Consider the following 21,544-nt stretch of genomic DNA (forward strand, 5'->3'; position numbering starts at 1 on the left):
AGTTCGACGTGACAGGATTTGGAGGACCGGCTCTCATCAGGGCCTCTGTGGCACATCCAGTGGGCACAGAAGCAGGAGGCAGAGGAGACGCTCACGGCCTCCCTCACCGGTGCCTACGGGCACATCTTGCCCCATTCTGAACAGCACAGAGCCAGTGGATTCTACTGTTTAAAAATGAGTCTTCCAGGGCAGCCCCAGTGGCGCAGCAGTTTGGCGCCACCTGCAGCCTGGGGTGTGATCCTGGGGACCCGGGATTGAGTCCCATGTAGGGCTCCCTGCATGAAGCCTGCTTCTCCCTCTGCCTGTGTCTCTGCCTCTCTCTCTCTGTGTCTATGAATAAATTAAATCTTAAAATAAAAATAAAAAAGGAGTTTTCCAGACACAAAGGTCATGTTCTAGAGTCATGAGCCTGAGGACGGACGCTCAGCTTCTGGCTTCATTAAGACAAAGTCATCTCTCCATTCTGTTTTCATAAGAAAACGGTCTTCAGGTGGTACAGGCTGATAATCTGAGGGCCTGCGTGGGCTGGGGAGCCATGAGCACACCACCTGGAAGGCCACAGCCTAGCTGCCTCAGCCAAGTGCCGGCAGGGCCAATAAGGCACAGGTGAGAGTCCACTCCCCTGCACGCACCTGCACTGACCTCACTGAACCACCAGGGTGGCCGCTAAAGGTTCTCCTCAGCAAAGGGGGCTGTCGGGGACCAGTGGACAGCAGAGGCAATGACAACACACCTCTCCTCCCATCCATTACTGAAGTCACATTCACACGATTCTAAAGGTGTCCACTACAATTAAAATGAACAGCTTACATGTATGTCAAATGTCCAAAGGATACTTAACCTCATTATTTCAAAGCATTGAGAAGTGTTAAGTGGCGGCCAAACTGGGTTTTTTGCATGTTTGCATCAGTGGTGTTTGAAAGGATGTGCCTATGGTGTTAGGTGACACAAGGGCAGAGGTACATGCCTCCCGGCTCAAGTGGTTTCCTGTGCGAACCAGCCCTGCTCTGGAGACACCAGGCTCTGGCCTTTCCAGGTTATCCTTTTGATGCTACTGACTACAGATCTCAGAGGGCCTTGAGCCCTGACTCAAGGTAACCAGACCTTTTCATTTCCAAAGGGTTTCAGCCCACTGAACTTAACATCAAGGGAAGAGGAGCATCGTAGGTCCCCGAGAAGGTTTTCAGGTGAACTGTAGTAGAATCGACCACAGCAACAAAGAATCAGCTAAAACAGCATGGCTCTCCATTCAATCCCCAAGCTCCTCCACGCTTCTCAGTCGTGAAGATCGCGGGACTCGGGATTGGAGGAAGCACCTTGTGGGGTGTCTACCGCACACCTCGAGTGCTGGCAGCCAACACGTGAAGAATCAGGCCACTGAAGGCAGCTCTGAGGTCAGCAGCCACCAGCTGAGCTGCCCTGCTGGACACTGATGTCCGCCCAAGAGGTCAAGGAAGCAACTCCCAGGATTTGTAACCAGGAAACCAAACCAGCAACCATCCTCTTCATTTTCTAAGGAGACTTCACATTCTCTCTTTTCATTCTAAGGAGCAGAGTTTGAAATGTACACATGTGCCGTCAAGGGGCCCTGAGGCATCCCTAAGGCGCTGGAAGGTGAATAACCCCATTTAGTATCAGAGTAGCCACAGGACATCTGGAAAATTCTCCAGAAACTCTGAGCCTGGGGCACATGTAAACCACAACATGTTGGAGCTAGGAGCGTCATCCCACAGTTTGTGCAGGACAACGTGCTGAATGACGGCGAGATCAACCCAGTGCAGAGTCCAAGGGCATCATGCAGAATGTAACAGTGACGGAGGGGATCGTCCCTTGTGGACATCAGACCGTGGGTCCTCAGGGACCATCAATGTCAGCCCTAGTAGAGTCTCCTCCCCTTGTCTCTTCCTGGATGTCTCAGGTCTACTTTCCTATGGAACGTCATTCACGTGGATGGAAAAGCTTACACTGATATGGGGGATATGTACAACTTGAGTTTCTTATACTTGACCACACTACAACGGCAAGATGCAGATGCACATCTAGTAAATCGTAGGTGAACAAGGGACTCCATCATGTCCAAACACAGAAACATAAGCCACAACCAACACCCCCCAAAATAAAAAAATATGTATCATTTATTCAGATTTCTAGTGTAAAGACACTGAGGAATGAGATACTCTAAGACTTAGTTACTGACACATTACCAAGCTCAATGTTTTTTTTAATTAAGGTATAATTGACATACAATATTCTATTAATTTCAGAGGTAAAACAATGATTCAGTATCTGTATACACTGCAAAATCACTACAAAAGAAAAGAACTTTAAAGATTTACTCTCTTGGCAACTTTCGAATGTGCAGCGCAGTATCACTACGTACACTACGTCCCCATGACTTATTTATTTGTAGCTGGACGGGGTAGCTGTCCACTCCCTCCATTTCACCTACCCCACAACCACCACCACTGGCAACCACCAAATCTGTCCTATCTATGAGTTGTGTCTGTCTGTTTGGAGCCCATATTTAAGAGCAATCATATGGTGTTTGTCTTTTTCTGACTTCTTTCACTTAGCACTTCAAGGTCTCTCCATGTCATTGCAAATGGCAAGACTTCATTCTTTTTTATGTCCAATATTATATTGCATGTATATAGCACCTCTTCTTTTTCCATTCAGCCATTGGTGGACACTTAGGTAGTTCCCATATCTTGACTATTGTAAATAATGCTGCGGTGAACATAAGGGTGTATCTTTTTGAATTAGTGTTTTTGTTTAGAAAAATACCTAGTGTAACTGCTGGATTGTAAGGTAGTTCTATTTTTAATTTTTTGAGGAACCTTCATCTGGTTTCCACAGGGGCTGCACCAGTCTACATTCCCACGAACAGTGCTCAAGGTTCCCTTTTCTCTACATCCTTGCTAAATACTTGCCATTTGTCTTTTTGATATTAGCCATTTTAAAAGGTATGAAGTGATATCTCATTGTGGTTTTAATTTACATTTCCATGATTAGTGATGTTGAACATCTTTGTGTCTATTGACCACCTATCTCCCTTGGAAAAATGTCTATTCAGGCATTCTCCCTCTTTTTTTTTTAAATTTTTATTTATTTATGATAGAGAGAGAGAGAGAGAGAGAGAGAGAGGCAGAGGCATAGGCAGAGGGAGAAGCAGGCTCCATGCACGGGGAGCCCGACGTGGGACTCGATCTCGGGTCTCCAGGATCGCGCCCTGGGCCAAAGGCAGGCGTTAAACCGCTGCGCCACCCAGGGATCCCCTCTCCCTTTTTTTAATTGGATGTGTCTTTTGCTATTGAGTGGTATGAATTCTACACGTATTTCAGATAGTATCCCTTACCAGAGACACAATTTGCAAGCATCTTCTCCCAGTCAGTAGGAATGGAATTTGCCTTTTCATTGTGCTGGTTTCCTTTGCTGTGAAGTTTTTGAGTTTGACGTCCCATTTGTTTTGTTTTGCTTCTGTTACCTTTGCCTTTGGTGTCCAATCCAAAAAATCATCACCAAGACTGATGTTAAGGAGCTCACTGCCTATGTTTTCTTCCACAAGTTTATGGCTTCAGGTCTTCAAGTCTTTAATCCATTTTGAGTGAAATTTTCTGTACTGGGTAAGATAGGGGTCTAAGATAGTTTAATTCTTTTGCATGTGGCTATCCAGTTTCCCTAACATCATTTATTAGAGACTGTCCTTTCCCCATTATGTATTCGTGAATCTTTTAACTTAATGATCCTAAATTAATTGGCGATATACATGTGGGTTTATCTCTGGGCTATTATATTCCACTGACCTTTGTGTCTGTTTCTGGATAATAACATACTGTGTTAATTGCTATAGCTTTGTAATGTCGCTTGAACTCAGAGCCAGTGTCCCCAACTTTGCTCTTCTTACTCTAGGTTGCTTTGGCTATTTGGAGTTTTCCATGGTTCCCTACAAGTTTTTTGGAATGTTTGTTCTACTTCTGTGAATGGTGCCACTGGAATTTTAATAGGGCCTGCACTGAATCTGTAAGATGTTTTGGGTAATATGGACATTTTAACAATATTATTTCTCCTAATCCATAAGCATGGAATATACTTCCATTTATTTGTGTCTTCCTCAATTTTTTTCATCAACGTCTTATGATTTTCAGAGGTCTTTCATCTCTTTGGTTAAATTTATCCCTAAGTATTTTATTTTTTGATATAACTATTGATGGAATTGTTTTCTTAATTTCTCTGATAGTTCACTGTTAATGTTTAGACATGTAACCAATTTTTACGTGTTGATTTACTGCCCTGCAACTTTACTCAATTCACTGAATAATTTGAATAGTTTTTTCGTGGAATTGTCTATATATAAAATCATGTCATCTCCTCAAACAGAGATAGTTTTACTTCTTCCTTAACGATCTGGATGCCTTTTACATCTTTGTCTTGCCTAGCAGCTCTGGCTAAGACTTCCAATACTATGGTGAGTATAATTGGCAAGAAGAAAAATTTCCAGCCTTTCGCAAGTGAGTAAAAAGTTAACTGTGGGCTTGTCATGCATGGCCTTTATTAATTTGAAGTATATTCCCTCTATGCTCACTTTGCTGAGTTTTTTTTTTTATCAACAATGAATGCTGACAAATAGACATTTCTCCAAAGAGGACATACAGATGGTCAGTGACACATGAAAAGATGCTCTGCATCACTCATCATCAGGGAAACGCAGATCAAAACCACAATGAGCTATCACCTCACACCTGTCAGAATGGCTAACATCAACAACACAGGAAACAACAGGTGTTGGGAGGATGTGGAGAAAGGGGAGCCCTCGTGCGCTGCTGGTGGGAACACATGCTGGTGCAGCCACTCTGGAGAACAGTGTGGCGGGTCCTCAACAAATTAAAATAGAGCTACCTATGACCCAGCGACTGCACTATTAAATATTTACCCCTCAAAGATACAAAAATACTAATTCAAAGGTATACATGCATTATCCACAAAAGCCAACTTATGGAAACAGCCCAAATGCCCATCTACTGATAAATGGATAAAGAAGATGTGGTGTGTGTGTGTGTCTCTCTCTGTCACACACACACACCCCCACTGGGATGTTGCTCAGTCATCAAAAAGAATGAAGTCTTGCCATTTGCAATGACATGAATGGAGCTAGAGAGTATGATGCTAAGTGTAATAAGTCAGAGAAAGACAAATACCATGCAATTTCAATCATACATAGAATTTAAGAAACAAAACAAATGAGCAAAGAAGGAAAAGAAAAAGGCGAACCAAGAAATGGCCTCTTCACTATAAAGAACTGATGGTTATCAGAGGGGAGGGGGTTGGGGGTAGGAGGAGTTAGGTGATGGGGATTAAGGAGTGTACTTGCTTTGTAAGTACCGGCGTCGTATGCAATTGTTAAATCACTATACTGTACACCTGAAAGTAATATCACTCTGCATGTTAACTAGCTGGAATTTAAATAAAAACTTAAAAAATAACAGTTGAATGTTGTGAATGTTTTTTCTGCATCCATGAGCATATGATTATCCTTCATGTTGTTAATGTAGTGTATCACATTGATTCATGAACGTTGGCCTACCCGTGCATCCCTGAAATAAATGAAATAAATCCCACTAAATAATGGAATATGGTCCTTTTAATGTATTATTGAATTCCATTTGCTAGTATTTTGTTGAGGATTTCTGCATCTAAGTTCATCAGGGATATTGGCCTGTAATTTTATTTTCTTATGGCATCCTTGTCTGCTATTGGTATCACAGTAATGCTGCCTTGTAACAGGAGTTTGGAAGCTTCCCTTCCTCTCAGTATTTTGGAAGGGTTTGAGAAGGACGGATATTACATCTTTTTGAATGTTTGGTGAAATTCACCAGTGAAGACATCTGGTCTAGACTTCTGTTTGCTGGAGGTTTTTAATCAATCTCCTTACTACTGACCGGTATTCAGATAATCTACTACTTCATCATTCAGCATTGGAAGAATGCATGTATATAAGAATTTATCTAATTCGAGGGGTCCAAATAGTTGGCATATAGTTCTTAGTAGTCTCCTATAACTCTTTGTCTTTCTGTGGCTGTAACTGTTTCATTTCTGATATCTGAGTCCTGTTCTTGTTCTCCTGCCGAGTCTAGCTAAAAGTCCCACTACTCTTTCTTATCTTTTGAAAGAACCAGCTTCTTGGTATCACTGATTTTTTCCCCCTATATTCTCTATGGTCTCTGTTTCATTTATTCCCACAATGATCTTTGTTCCTTTATTCTACTAACTCTGGGCTTCATTTGCTCTTTTTCTAGTTCCTTGAGGCTCACAATTAGAACCACTGCTGCTGAATTTATAGATTTTGTATGTTCTATTTTTGTTTAAATTAGTCTCAAGCTGTTTTTCTCGCTTTTCCTTTGATTTCCTTGTGGATCCACTGGGTTGCTCAGTAGTATGTTGCTTAATCTCCACATATTTCTAGTTTTCTTCATGTAAGTGACTTCTAGTTTCATACCACTGTGAGCCAGAAAAGATGCTTGATGTCATTTTACTCTTCTTAAATTTACTGGGACTTGCTTTATGGCCTAACATGGGGTCTATCCTGGAGAACATTCCAAATGCCCTTGAGAAGAATGTGCATCTGTTGCTTATGGATGGAGAGTTCCACGTAAATTAACCATTGGTGTAGGACCCCTACTCCTGCCGTATGGCATTTCTCCCCTTAGATCTACTACTATTTGTGTATATGTGCAGGTGCTCCTGTGCTGGGTACGTAAATGTTTACAAATGTCATGTCTTCTCCATGGACTGATCCCGTTATCGTTATGTAATCCCCCTCTGTCTCCCATTAATAGTCTTTGTTGTGAAGTCTACCTTGTCTGATGTAACTACAGCTACTCTTTCATCTCCACGTCCAGGAATACCTTTCTGCCTCCCTTTGCTTTCAGCGTCTGTGTGTCCTTACATCTGAAGTCTCTCATAGGTAGCACAGATTGCTCTTGCTTTTTTCCCATTGACTCACTCTATGTCTTTTGATTAGAGAATTCAGTCATTCTACATTTGAAGCAATTATTGATAAGTAGATACCTATTGCTGTTTTGTTTATTGTTTTCTGCTTTTTTTCAGTAGGGCCTTTCTCTTCTTTCCTTCCTTTTTTCCTTTGTGATTAATGGCTTTCTTTAATGTTACACTTAGATTCCTTTCCCTTTCATTTTTGTCTCTACCAGAGGTGTTTGCTTTTTGGTCACCATAAGGCTCACATAGAACAACAGCCTGTAGACACGCGCACATGTACATTTAATACGTGTGTGTTATGTGTATATATATATACATATATATAGATAAATAGATAGATACTCAGCCTACTTTAATTTGATAGCAACTTAAGTTTAAACATATTCTGAGTTTTTACCTGCCCTCCCATACTTAATATTTTCATATTACATCGTTTTACTTTGTGTATCCCCTAAGTACTATAGTTTTCATGATTTTTACTGTTTTTGTCTTTTATTCCAGTTCTGTAAGTAATTAATCCATTACCTTTACTTTACATCGACCTTTACCAGTGAGGTTTATACTTGCATTTATTTTATTGTTACAAATCAATTCCCTGTCTTTTCAGTTTACAGAAGTTCCTTAACATTTCTCGAACGACCTGTTTAGTGGCGATGAACTCCATCAGGTTGTGCTTGTCTGGAAAACTAGAATGACAGCCCTGCTGGCCAGAGTATCCTTGGTGGATACTCTACGCTCTTTTCAGCATATGGAATATACCCTGTGGCTCCCTCCTGGCCTGCAAGGTGTCTGCTGAAAAATCTGCTGATCGTCTTAGTGATTTCCTTGTATGCATGTAACAAGTTGTTTTTCTCCTGCCACTTTTCAGAGTCATTTGCTCATTAATGTTTGACATTTTAACTATAATGTGTCTTGCTGTGAACTCTTTGGGTTCATCCTATCGTCAGCTCTCCAGGCTCCCTGGACCTGGATGTCTGTTTCTTTCCGTAGGTTAGGGATGTTTCTACTATTATTTCTTCACTTACACTTTCTGCCCCTTTCTTTCCTCTCCTTCTGAGACTTCCTAATGTGGACACTGTTCCAACCTGATGTCTGACAGATTAAAACTTAAATTGTCTTTGTTTCCTTTTGCTGCTCTGTGTGAGGTCTACTGTACGGTCTTCTTGATCGTTGACACTTTCTTCTGTTTCATCCAGTGGGAACTTCCCAGGGCATCCTTCAGATCAGTTGTAATATTCCTAAAGCTCTGGGACTTCTGTTTGGCATTCCCTTCTGTTTTCTATCTCCATGTTGAAGTTCTGTGTTTATCCATTCTTCTCTGCAGTTCAGGGAGTGTCTCTGTGACCCTTACTTTGAATTACTTATCAGGTAAATTATTTATTTCCATTTCACTAAGGTTTCATCTTGTTCTTTATTCTTGAACAGATTCCTTTGTTTCTTCATTTTGTTTGACTCTCTATTTTTTTTTAAATTGTATTTATTCATGAGAGAGAGAGAGAAACAGAGAGAGGCAGAGACACAGGCAGAGGGAGAAGCAGGCTCCATGCAGGGAGCCCAACATGGGACTGGATCCTGGGTCCGCAGGATCACGCCCTAGGCTGAAGGCAGAGCTAAACCGCTGAGCCACCTGGGCTGCCCTGATTCTCTGTATTAAGTGGAGCAGCCACCTCTCCCAGGTTAGAAGGAGTGGTCTGTGTAGGTGATGAACCTTCTCATGTAGCCCTGCCCTTGCTTGTCTCTTGAACTTCTCTGATTGTCTAAGCAGCCAGATTTATTTCAGACACATTCCCATTGTTGAGGGTGTGCCAAGATGCCTCTGTGTTCCAAAGGGAGGAATCCCACCAAGCACCAAGTTTCAGTCTGACTGGAGCCAGGCTCTCTGGCAGCTTTCAATGTATGCAGATATAAACAGTCCTGTGGGACCACAATCATAAACCCTGCTGGCCTCCACACCAGGATGTCTGGAGGTGTCTCCTGGGCTAGAGTTAGAAACATCAGGGCTCCAGATGAGTGTATAAGTCCCTTCTGGGAGGTGCCAGTGAGCTGTACCAAGATCAAGGGAGAGGGCAAAGTTGGCCCTCATCTGTGTTCCCTGAGAGTACCTCCGTCATCTCCAAATGTGTGGGAAACCTGAGGCCTGTGCCTCAGGCTGCAGCCCCAGGACAAGTGAATAGGCTTTCATCACAGACATACTGGGCATGTTTTGTGTGCTGCCTGTGCGTGCCCTGCATGGCCATCTGTCAAGAACTCTCTCCAAGTGGTAGGGTCCTGTGGGGCCCAGGTATGCAAGCCCCCTGGCTACCAGAGCCAGGCATGCATGGGTGTTCCCTGTGCGGTCTGTGGGCACCTGCCGACTTTAGCAAGATGGCAGGAGAGTGGGGCTGTGGCGTGCCCACTGGCTCCAGCGCAGCAGCGGGAGTGCACGGGGGCTGGGGCACAGTCCATGGCTTCAGCAGAGCAGCAGTGGCAAAGTAGAAGCAAAGCACAAAAGCGGCGCTTGTCAGTGCCTCTGTCCCCACAGTCCCCACAGTCCCCTGCCCCTGGGAGACACTCTAAGATTAGCAAAGGGGTTCTTCACACACAGCATAATCCCCTTTCGAGCCGTTCCTGCTGCACGGGGCCCTGGGGCAAGTGAGTTGAGTATGAGCTCCGTGGGTGTGCTGGGTACAAGCCCCATGTTTTGGGGGCTCACAGTCAGACGCAGGCTCCAAGCTGGAGTGCCTGACTTTGGGCGTGGACCCCTCACCCCGGGAGAATGCTCCGAATCTCTGAGATCCCTGCCACGTGTGGGCCGTTGGGCCAGCGGGCGCCTCTGCCTCTCCTGCCCCCTCCCCTTACACGAGGGAGCTGCTCAGCCAGTTCTCAGGCCTTTCCTGGGAGGGAATCCTTCCGGAGTAGCGCTCGGCGTGGGGTGACCGCGGGGCCGGGGGGGGGGGTGAGCTCGGCACCTTCCTGTGTCACTGCCTGGCATGGCCGTCGGCGCGGTACCGGGGCACAGAGGCTGCACCTGAGTAGCCGCCGGGCCCTCAGCAACCGGTGCCCCTTCCCATCCGGCCGACGCCAACGGAGCCCCAGAACCTGCAACACCCCGAGCCTGTTGGGTCACACGCAGCTGCCGAGGCTTCCCGAGCCCGGGCACCTGACCTGAGGACTGCATCGCTCCTTACCTTTCTCGTGAGTGGCACTTCAATGGGCACGGGGACCACCTCGGCCAGCAGGCAGCCGTAGAACGCCACCATGGAGGCAGCAGGGTCGTTGTTGGGGAACACCAGCGCCACCTGCGGGCACACACAGGGGTCAGCCCCAGGACCGAGGGGTGCAACCCGCGCAGCCGGCCGTTCCCAGCGAGGGCAGCGAGGGCAGAGCGTGCACGGCAGGCGCGCCGCAGGCTCGTTTGGGACAGATGTATTTTAGCCAATTTCACGTACTTCCCTTTGACGTTCGAAGCCAGCCATGTCGCGGCCGGTCCCCCGAGACCCTGCCCAGGGCACAGCCACCCAGGCGGTCGGCGCGCGTCCTGTCGTGCACCCTCATGCACCTGTGAGTCACGGCCGTGCGCACGTGCTCCGCGGGCACCTCCTCGTGTGTCCACGCGGCCCCCAGCCTGACCTCGCCTGACCCCACGGGACGCCCTGCCCCTGGGCTTCGTTTGCCTCCCCACATCCCAGTGTCGTGGGCAAGGGCACCTGAGGGGGCGGGGAGGGCCGGGTGAGCCTGGCGCAGGCGACACCCACGGCCCCTCGGAGGGCGTCAGGGACACCTGCTCCCCCTCCGCCCACGGCCTCCCAGGGGCCTCGGGACGAAGCGCCCAGTAAGCACGGGCTATAAAAGCTGGGTCAATCTAGGGTCCCACGGATCACGTGACTTTTAGGATGTCTCCCGACAGCCCCGAGGGCATTTTCGTGATGAACGAGTCTTCCGGAGGATGGCGTGAGCTGTGCCCCTGCGTCGAGCTCTCCTGCCCCTTGCCTACTCACCTGTTTCCACACGCGCCCTAAAACCAGGATGAATTTAAACACACCTGACAGCATTAACTCCCAGTTATGCAAAGGCTTCACGTGAATTATTTTTATTGCCACATTTAACGTGTTATGCAAATTTGTCAGAACCTGTATGTGGGCGCCTACTGACTACAAGCAGGTCACCCAGTGTGGCTCACGTGGGGCTCCCTGGGGTTGCAGGCCGGCTCACCGATGTGGCCCCAACTCGCTGGCCCTACTGCGGCCCCTCGGGGAGCGGCCTCACGTTCTGGCCTCGGGCGACGCGCAGCGGTCGCGCAGCCGTCCGGTGTCTGCGCGCTCCCTCCCCGCGGCCCTGGACGAGGTCGCCGTGTGCTCAGGAGCTCGCGGCTCCCCTGACTTAATGTGCACAGGTCACTTCTGCGTTGCCTCACTCAGGAACTTCACCAGTTTTTTCTCGAGTACCGTCCTACTAGACGTTATTAGTTTTGCCACAGATAATGAGTAGGACTCTATCTCCCTATTTCAATAAGCAAACGGGCACGAATGAATTCAGACGGCACCTGAGGACAGGACGTGCTGCATCTTAAACTTGGCCTCGTTGGACGGCGGGTGGAAACAAATTAAGTTTGGGATTAAAAGAAGATTTCCTTTCTAAACGGCATTCCTGCGGTTGAGTGAAGTCAGCAAGTGATAGATCAGTCACCCCTCAGGCCAGGAAAGGCCATTCTGAGGGACTGTGCTTGAGAGAGCCTGAGGAGTACGTGCGGTTGTGCTAATCCTTATTCCGTCCCAGCCAGAGGCCAGGCAGCCACGAGCAGGATCCTCCGGAGGAGCCGAGGATTTACTTGTACGTCTGTGCGTATGAACCACAGAAGTTATTGTAAAGAACCACCTGAGGTTTAGAATAGCCCGATGTGTGCTGCATCGACGGAAGCCGCGTCCACAGCGCGTGTGTAGACCTGGATCTGGCAAAGCTGCCATCAGGTGAGTACTTGGAGGCTCGCAGCGAGCCGCTGCCCAGACCTCCTTCCCTGAAGCACCCACACGTGAGAGGGAGTCATCCAAACTGCAGTCAAATCACGGAAGACGCCGAACTTCCACCCGGAGCGAACTTCCACCCGGAGCGGAGGGCTGCCCCTGTTCCTGTGGGAGCAGGTCAGTACGGACTCGCTGGCTTCCCCTAGCGTCTGTTCCAGGTCCGACACCCGACAGCACGGCGGGGACGCCACGGACCAGCCCGTCTGCCTCCGAGCCCGGGGCTGGCTGCCGGCCGGGCGCTGCTGGTGGAGGCTCACCCGGACCTGAGATCCAGAACTGCCCCGCTCTGTCCGCGTGGCCCTGCTCATGACGCCACGTTAGGGACGCCCCACAGGGCTGTGGCAATAGGATGGGATGGCATGTGCCAACGTGAAGGCAGTAAGAGCTGAATATAAAATCGTGCATGATTCTGCTCCTGACATCATCAAAGTGGTGGACAGAAAGGGTCAAACACCTGAAGACTCAGAATAAGAACAAAGTGTTTGCTATTGTTTTGCAGCTTCAGGAAGGGAAGTCTGTGCTTGGCTCACTCTTCTCATGACGTCTTCCTTCCACATCAGAACCAGTCACACGTCTGTCTTACTGGTGCCTCCGCGGTGATTCCCGAGCCGTGCACAACACAGCTCCCCTCCACATAATTCTCCGCGTATTTCTGACATGGGTCTGGACCTAAACCCCCCGCCCCAGGGCATGGAGGCGCCCACCTGGCAGGAGGCAGAGGCCACCCCAGCGTCCATGAGGGTTGCGCTCCTTAGAGCGATCCCTCCTTCTCCGCGTGCCCTGGCTCCTTCTCACGCCGGTTGGCCGCTGGCCCATAGCTCACGAGACACTCCTCAGGGCGCACGTGCTCCTCCCAAATGAGGAAGCTCTGTCCGCCCACCCCGACAGTGCATCTCAGGCTCTCACCACTTCTGAGATCTTCATCATGTTCCAATTTATACAAAAGCTAATTATCAATAATGTGTGCACGTTTTAGTACCGCCAGCTCCTAGAAGGCAGGCTCCACATCGTGCACCTCTGTACCTTCTGAAGCTCCCGCTACACATCTCAAACCCCATTCAGTGTAGGCACATAAATGCCTTCTTAAAAGCCCAAACTATGTTAATAAGGTTACCCAAGTGAAAAATGTCTATAAAGGTTTATGTCAAAGACTGAACGCTGATTATCCTGGGGAAAATTATTTTATTCAAAAGTCATTTTGAGAGGGTAAAAAATTCTGTTTATTGCAATAGAAGGTTATGATCAACTGACCACTATCATCATGTATATTTATTTAGTAAAAGTACCTACGTGCACGCGCCAGGTACAAACCACGTGAATGATGTTTAGGGTAGCTTAGGGAAGTAGTTCCCTTCACACAATTCAAGTCAGCCTTTGCTGAAAAACCTCCCTACGTAGTTTATTTCTATCACAATTCCTACTAACATCTGAGCTGAACAGAGGTGCTTCACTTTGCCGTCGTTACTGTAGGAGAACTTAGCGGCTCTGGAGGCCACGCTGCACCAGGACGTTTAACAAAGCCACTCAAGACTGTTGCCAAATCAGAGCGAAGGGAGATGTCACTCTACAATGGACTTCCTATTGTAGTAAACACAAAGCTGACCATCTCAACAGCTTGGCGGCACCAAGGACATCCGGCCCGCTGAGCAGCCTCGCCGTCCAGAACCAGCCCCGGGGTATCGCGTTCCTCTGAAGCCTGGGTCCCCCCCATCCTCCCCTCCCCTCCGCCCCTCCCCTCCCCGAACCTCGTATATTCCTCCCTGGTGGCCGCTTCACCTCACATAGCATAAAACCCTCGAGCCCCTCCATGGTTAGTGGCGCCAGAACCTATTTCCTCTCTAAGACTGCAGGACCATCCGGTGCGTACACCACCACCGCGTTGCTCACCCGCTCATCTGTGCACGGATGCTGGGGTTACACCCCCTTCTGGTTCTGTGAATGACGCTGCCCTGAGAACCAGTGTAGACGTGTAGATTGCCGGGTCAGGAGGTAATTCCGTGGTGACTGTTGGGGCACGCACCACCGTCCTGTTTGCCTCAGTGGCTGCACCAGGGTCGGTTGCTGCCGGCAGCATGAAGTTCCCATTTCTCCATCCTCGCCAGCCTAACCGGTGTGGTGTCTCAGTGTGGTTGAAAGGTACCTGTCCCAAGGCATCTTTTCAGGTCTTACTGGCCATCTGCCAAACTTCCCTGGAGAAATGTGTATTCAAGTCCTCTGCCCATTTTTTAATCTTTTTTTTTTTGGTTGTTGCTGACTTGTAGGTTTTTTTTTTGTTTGTTTGTTTGTTTGTTTTTTAATATTCTGGAGACTAATCTCGAACCAGATACAGGCTCTGTAAACACATTTTCTCCCATCCTCTATGCTGCCTTTCACCCTCCATAGCGTCCTGTGGCACCCTCAAGTTACTGTCATGAAATCCAATTCATGTTTTTATTTTCGTGGCCTGTGTTTTGGTGTCATCTAAGAAATCACTGCCAAATTCTGTTATGAAGCTTCCCCCAGGTTTATTCTAAGAGTTTTATGGTTTTTGCTCTTAACGTGAGAAGTGCTACAGCATAGCTCACGGAGTTGTGAAGGCTCACGACACCTTGTGTCATGCATCACGACTCACAGCTAATGTAACAAAGCCTGAGTTAGTGTGTTCGCGGTAGGAGACACTGAACTTGGAATGTCCGACTGCAGGTGTCTGTGTTGTGCAGGACGAAGCATTTGCGGGTGTAGTAATGTCAAGAGACTTACCCGGTCTCCAGGTCGTACCATAGGCTCTTGCTTTGTACCTAATTTATGCAGAATGTTGTAAGCAACCTTCATACTTCTTGTCCACAGTTTGCCTATCAACAGAAATGACAAAGACACAAGTAAGTGGACACATGCATTTCCAGTTACATATCAACATATACATGAAATTATATATAGAGAGAGAACTAGTTCATTGTAAGCCTTCAACTTATCCTCAGTCTCTGGAAGCAAGAAGAAAAATAAGAGCCAACAACTCGGATTCATAAAATCTGAGAAGCCTCAATGCTGGAATAAGGTTCTGATACAAATACTCTCGGTATGTAAAGTAGCTACAGCAAAGCCACAGAAAACTTATCATCACAGAAGTTCCAGGGAAAGATTTCAAGGGAGTGAAGTAGGGCAGGGATCATTGCAAGAGCGCATTACTGCTGATTCACCTGTTAGTGGGGTCCTGGCTCAAGTGACTGTAATGAATGCAAAGGGTCCTGGGGACACACAGTGGAGCCTCGTCCCCCTCCCTCTCCAAGTCCTGAGTCCTAAGCATCAAATCTTCCTAGCCTCGGGGACTTAGGATTTTGAAGAATGCTGAGAGTTAAAGATGGTGGTAAGTATTCTGAACTAAACTTTTGAACTCTGGGGAAAAAAGGAGCACAAGGCAGGATCGGTAACAGGATTTTAAAAAACCACATCAGGAAGAATGGCCAGTTTTTTTTATTTTTTTATTTTTTATTGGAGTTCAATTTGCCAACATAGAGCATAACACCCAGTGCTCATTCTGCCAAGTGCCCCCCTCAGTGCCCGTCACCCAGTCACCCCACCCCCCCGCCCACCTCCCTTTCCACCACCCCTTGTTTGTTTCCCAGAGTTAGGTGTCTCTCATGTTTTGTCACCCTCACTAATATTTTCACCCATTTTCTCTCCTTTCCCTTTATTCCCTTTCACTATTTTTTATATTCCCCAAATGAATGAGACCATATAATGTTTGTCCTTCTCCGATTGACTTATTTTACTCAGCATAATACTCTCCAGTTCCATCCACGTCAAAGCAAATGGTGGGTATTTGTCGTTTCAAATGGCTGAGGAATATTCCATTGCATACATAGACCACATCTTCTTTATCCCTTCATCTTTCGATGGACACCGAGGCTCCTTCCACAGTTTGGCTATTGTGGACACTGCTGCTATAAACATCGGGGTGCAGGTGTCCCGGCGTTTCACTGCATCTGTATTTTGGGGTCAATCCCCAGCAATGCAATTGCTGGGTCGTAGGGCAGGTCTATTTTTAACTCTTTGAGGAACCTCCACACAGTTTTCCAGAGTGGCTGCACCAGGTCACATTCCCACCAACAGTGCAAGAGGGTTCCCCTTTCTCCACATCCTCTCCAACATTTGTGGTTTCCTGCCTTGTTAATTGTACCATTCTCACTGGTGTGAGGTGGGATCTCATTGTGGTTTTGATTTGTATCTCCCTGATGGCCAGTGATGCGGAGTATTTTCTCATGGGCTTGTTGGCCATGTCTATGTCTTCCTCTGTGAGATTTCTGTTCACATCTTCTGCCCATTTCATGATTGGATTGTTTTTTGCTGTTGAGTTTATAATTTCCTTATAGATCTTATCAGTCCTTTAACTGATATGTCATTTGCAAATATCTTCTCCCATTCTGTAGGTTGTCTTGTAGTTTTGTTGACTGTTTCTTTTGCTGTGCAGAAGCTTTTTCTCTTGATGAAGTCCCAATAATTCATTTTTACTTTTGTTTCTCTTGCTTTCATGGATGTATCTTGCAAGAAGGTGCTGTGGCCAAGTTCAAGAAGGGTGTTGCCTGTGTTGTCCTCTAGGATTTTGATGCAATCTTATCTAACACTTAGATCTTTCATCCATTTTGAGTTTATCTTTGTGTCTGGTGCAAGAGAGTGGTCTAGTTTCATTCTTCTGCATGTGGATGTCCAATTTTCCCAGCACCATTTATTGAAGAGACTGTATTTTTTTCCAGTGATAGTCTTTCCTGTTTTGTCGAATATTAGTTGACCATAAAGGTCAGGGTCCACTTCTGGATTCTCTATTCTGTTCCATTGATCTATGTGTCTGTTTTTGTGCCAGGACCACACTGTCTTGATGACCACAGCTTTGTAGTACAACCTGAAATCCGGCATTGTGATGACCCCAGCTATGGTTTTCTTTTTTAATATTCCCCTGGCTATTCGCGGTCTTTCCTGATTCCACACAAATCTTAAGATGATTTGTTCCAACTCTCTGAAGAAAGTCCATGGTATTTTGATAGGGATTGCATTAAATGTGTAAATTGCCCTGGGTAGCACTAACATTTTCACAATATTAATTCTTCCAATCCATGAGCATGGAATATTTTTCCATGTCTTTGTGTCTTCCTCAATGTCTTTCAGAAGTGTTCTGTAGTTTTTAGGGTACAATCCTTTATCTCTTTGATTAGGTTTATTCCTAGGTATCTTATACTTTTGGTGCAATTGTAAATGGGATTGACTCCTTAATTTCACTTTCTTCAGTCTCACTGTTAGTGCATACAAATGCCACTGATTTCTGGGCATTGATTTTGTATCCTGCCACACTGCCGAATTGCTGTATGAGTTCTAGCAGTCTTGGGGTGGAGTCTTTTGGGTTTTCTATGTAGAGTATCATGTCATCTGTGAAGAGGGAGAGTTTGACTTCTTCTTTGCCAATTTGAATGCCTTTCATTTCTTTTTGTTGTCTGATTGCTGAGGCTAGGACTTCTAGTACTATGCTGAATAGCAGTGGTGAGAGTGGACATCCCTGTCTTGTTCCTGATCTTAGGGGAAAGGGTCCCAGTGTTTCCCCATTGAGAATAATATTTGCTGTGGGCTTTTTGTAGATGGCTTTTAAGATGCTGAGAAATGTTCCCTCTATCCTTATACTTTCAAGAGTTTTGATCAGGAATGGATGCTGTATTTTGTCAAATGCTTTCTCTGCATCTATTGAGAGGATCATATCGTTCTTGTTTTTTCTCTTGCTGATATGATCAATCATATTGATTGCTTTACGAGTGTTGAACCAGAAGAATGGCCAGCTTTGAAGAACCTGCACCCTTCCCATCCCTGCCCCCACCCCCAGCCCAGCATGAGATGCTCCCTCCATGGGACCCATGTGGGGACACAGCTTGAAATGGAATACAAGGATTCTGAAATCTAACCTGAGCTCAGAGACACATAAAGGTCTCTCATGGTGTGAGCTTCTGCAGCCTTCTGAAGCCGGCAAGGTGTGCGATGTTATGTTAATGTGATCGTAGCAATAGGAGCAACTTTAACTTTCCCATAAATTAAAATCACTGCTTTAATCTTTTTCCTATTTTAAATGTAGAAGCTAAATTTAGAATTTTTTTGCTAAAAAAAAAGAAATTTTTTGCTTGTAACATTTGTTTTGAATGAAAAAAAGCCAAATTTGTTTTATTTCACTTTGGATTTTGCAGCAGTCCAAATTAGGGTTGTTACTGTTTATCTACCATAAGACTTACCAACTTGTCTCCCTCTTAGTGATAGGGGACAAAGAAAATGTTTGATATCTTTATTTCTCCAAGTCCTAGTGCATTCCTGCTTTACATTATGTGTTCAACACATGCTTCTTTGTTTCATTAATGTCCTAGGCAATCTATAAAAAGCACACAATCCCACTTAGGAAGGTTTTGTCTGCCCCTCCACCCTCTTCTAGAGCTCCTTCTCAACACTGCGGCCCCAAAGGCTGGCTACCTTACAAGTATTTGGTATTTTGCTGGGTGATCATATATTTTCCACAAATATAGTCACTAGCTAGGGGCACTTGGTGGCTCAGTTAGTTTAGCGTCCAACTCTTGATTTCAGCTCAGGTCATGATCTCAAGGGTCATGGGATCATGCCCTGGGTTGGGTACCACACTCAGCAGGGAGTCTGCTTGGGATTCTCTCTCCCTCTCCTTCTGCCCCTTGCCTGGCTCGTGCTCGTACTCTCTCTCTCTAAAATAAATAAGTAAATCTTTTTTAAAAAGTCACTAGCTATTAGAAATGACTCAATGATTTTCTTCTAAAAAAAGCAAATACTTTGTGTCTTCAAATCTCTTTAAATATGAACAATATTGGGGAATGATAGTTAAATAAACAAGTACAATCAATTTGTTGTAATTGAAAGATTCAATGCACTGCACAAGAACAGATCAGTTACATTCAAACGATTAGCACCCATTATATGTTTTGTTAAATTTTCAACTTCATTCTCAGTTTGGAATATTAACTTTGCTGTCATCGTACATTCATACAAAAGCCAGTTTACAACGAAGAGCTTGAAATGGGCAACACACTTTCAGCAAAATACTAGAAATACACTTAATGTTTTTCAAGGAGAAAAACAAAAAAGTTGCTGACTTAAGTGAAAGGAGATACAACAGTTCTTCACTGATTTATAAGGAGGAAGAAAAAAATCCCAATCAGGAAAAGTTACTGGGAAAGTGATCATTCTAAGTGGAAGGAGAGATAGAGCGTTTCCTATAAGCAAAGGCTAGTGGACGTCATCACCACCAAACTGCACTTAGGAGAAACGTTAAAGGGACTTCTTGAAGCTGAAAAGAGGGCACTAATTAGTAACAAGAAGACACATGAAAGTATAAACCCATTAGTGAAGATAAATATACAGGAAAGGTGGTGGACTCTATAAAGCCAGTATATAAGTCAGAGGACAAAAGTCATAGATAGGGGTACACAAGATAAAAAGATGTAAAATGTGGCACTGAGAACATAAATGTGGGCGGGGGCAGTGAAAATGTACAGGTTTAGAATGTGCTGGAACATACGTTGTTATGAACTTAAAATAGACTGTTATAAAAATAAGCTGTTATATGTAAGTGTTATGGTAACCACCAAACAAACACCTCTAGTAGATCCACAAAATATGAAGAGAAAGAAATCTAAGTGTAACAGTAAAGAAAGTTGTCAAATTACAAAGGAAAAGAAGAAAAAAGGAACAGAGTGGCCCTACCATAACAGCCAGAAAACAATGACCAAAATGGCAATAAGTACCTACTTATTAATAATTACTTCCAATGTAGAAGGATTGAATTCTCTGAACAAAAGACACAGAGTGGCTCAATGGGGAAAAGCAAGATTAATGAGAGACTCGTGGTTGTAAGGACACAAAGAGATGAAAGTAAAGGGACGCAGAAAGATATCCCACACAAATGGGAAAAAAAGCTGGGGCAGCAACACTGGTAAGAGACAACACACACTTTACAACAAAGACTGTAATAAAGACAATGTGGGGAATCACATAATGATAAAGGGATCAGTCCACTGAGAAGGTATAACATTTGTAAATATTTATGTACCCAGCATAGGAGCACCTACATATATAAATCAAATATTAATAGCCCTAAAGGGAGAAATTAACAGCAATGCAATCATAGTAGAGAACTTTAATACCCCACCTTCCATCAATGGATAAATCATCCAGATGGAAAATCAGTAAGGAGACAGGAGCCTTGAACAACACATGAGACCAGATGGAGTTAATTTATGTAGAATGTGCCATCCTAAGCAACAGAGTGCACATTCTTCTCAAGGGCATTTGGAACGTTCTCCAGATCGCACATTAGGCCACAAAACAAGTCTCAGTAAGTCTGAGAAGACTGAAACCATATCAAGCATCGTTTCTGACCCACAGTGGCAACAAACCAGAAATCAATTTTAGAAGAAAACCAAAAAATTCACAAATACATGGAGATTAAACAACATGCTACGAAACAACCAGTGGGTAAAGAAAGAAAACAAAGAAATTTTTAAAAACATCTTTAGAGAAATGAAAACAGAAATACAACATATCAAAATGTACCATTTGCAGCAAAAGTGGACCTAAGATGGAAGTACGTGGCAATAGAGACCTGCCTCAGGAAACAAGAAACATCTCCAAGAAATCACCTATCTTATGCCTCGAGGATCTAGGAAAGGAAGGAATGCAGCCCAAGTTAGTAGAAGGAAGCAAGTAACAAAGATCAGAGCAACCAAATGAGAGAGACTGAAAAGACAACAGAAAAGATCAACAAAACCAAGAGTGGGTCCTTTGAAAAGAGCAAACTTGAGGTAGCCTCACCAAGAAAAAAAGGAGAGTAGACTCAGGATCAGAAACGAAAGAGAAGTTACGACCAACACCACAGAAATGCAAGGGATTCCAAGAGGTCGGCACGAACGGTTAGATCTGTGCCAGCACACTGAACAAGCTGGAAGAAATGAAACATCCCAGGGATATAAAATCTTCCAACAACTATCAGGAGGAAACATAAAATCTGAACAGAATAATTACCAGTGAGGAGATTTAATCAGTAACTACAAACCTCCCTACAAACAGAAGGCTTTCCTAGTGAATTCTACCGAACAGTCCAAGAGTTAATACCTATCCTCCAACTCTTCCAACAAAGAAAAGGGAGTGAATCCAAGCTCATTTTAGGAAGCCAGCATTACCCTGATCCCAAAACCAGACAAGGACACCACATACACAAAAATACAGGCTCATATTCTTGATAAATATAGATGCACACAACAGAACCCTAGCAAACCGAATTCAACAGTGCATTTGAAGGATCACATGACATGATTGAGTGGGATTTATTCCAGGGACACGCGGATGGTCCAATATTGACAAATTAACAGGACACATCATGTTTACAAAACAAAGAATAAAAACCTATGTCCATACATAGAGTTTTGAAAAACATTTGACGAAATTCAACATCTTTTTTTTTTGATGAGAAACTCTCAATAAAGTGAATATAGAAGGAACATACTTCAGCATTATAAGGCCATAGA

General features: G+C 45.1%; 1 protein-coding gene across 3 annotated transcripts in view; it reads right to left on the reverse strand.

Moving 5' to 3' along the window:
* Positions 1–21,544, reverse strand: part of DIP2C (disco interacting protein 2 homolog C) — a 250,527-nt gene that overhangs the window by 83,988 nt on the left and 144,995 nt on the right. For all 3 annotated transcript variants that reach the window (XM_055331973.1, XM_055331972.1, XM_055331974.1), the window contains 2 exons: positions 14,733–14,824; positions 10,161–10,271 (listed from right to left, as the gene is read on the reverse strand). In XM_055331973.1, the coding sequence (XP_055187948.1) occupies positions 10,161–10,271; positions 14,733–14,824 (203 nt within the window). The remainder of the gene's footprint in view (positions 1–10,160; positions 10,272–14,732; positions 14,825–21,544) is intronic.

The sequence above is a fragment of the Nyctereutes procyonoides genome, unplaced genomic scaffold (genome assembly GCF_905146905.1).
Source record: "Nyctereutes procyonoides isolate TBG_1078 unplaced genomic scaffold, NYPRO_anot_genome, whole genome shotgun sequence".
NCBI classification, from domain to species: domain Eukaryota; kingdom Metazoa; phylum Chordata; class Mammalia; order Carnivora; family Canidae; genus Nyctereutes; species Nyctereutes procyonoides.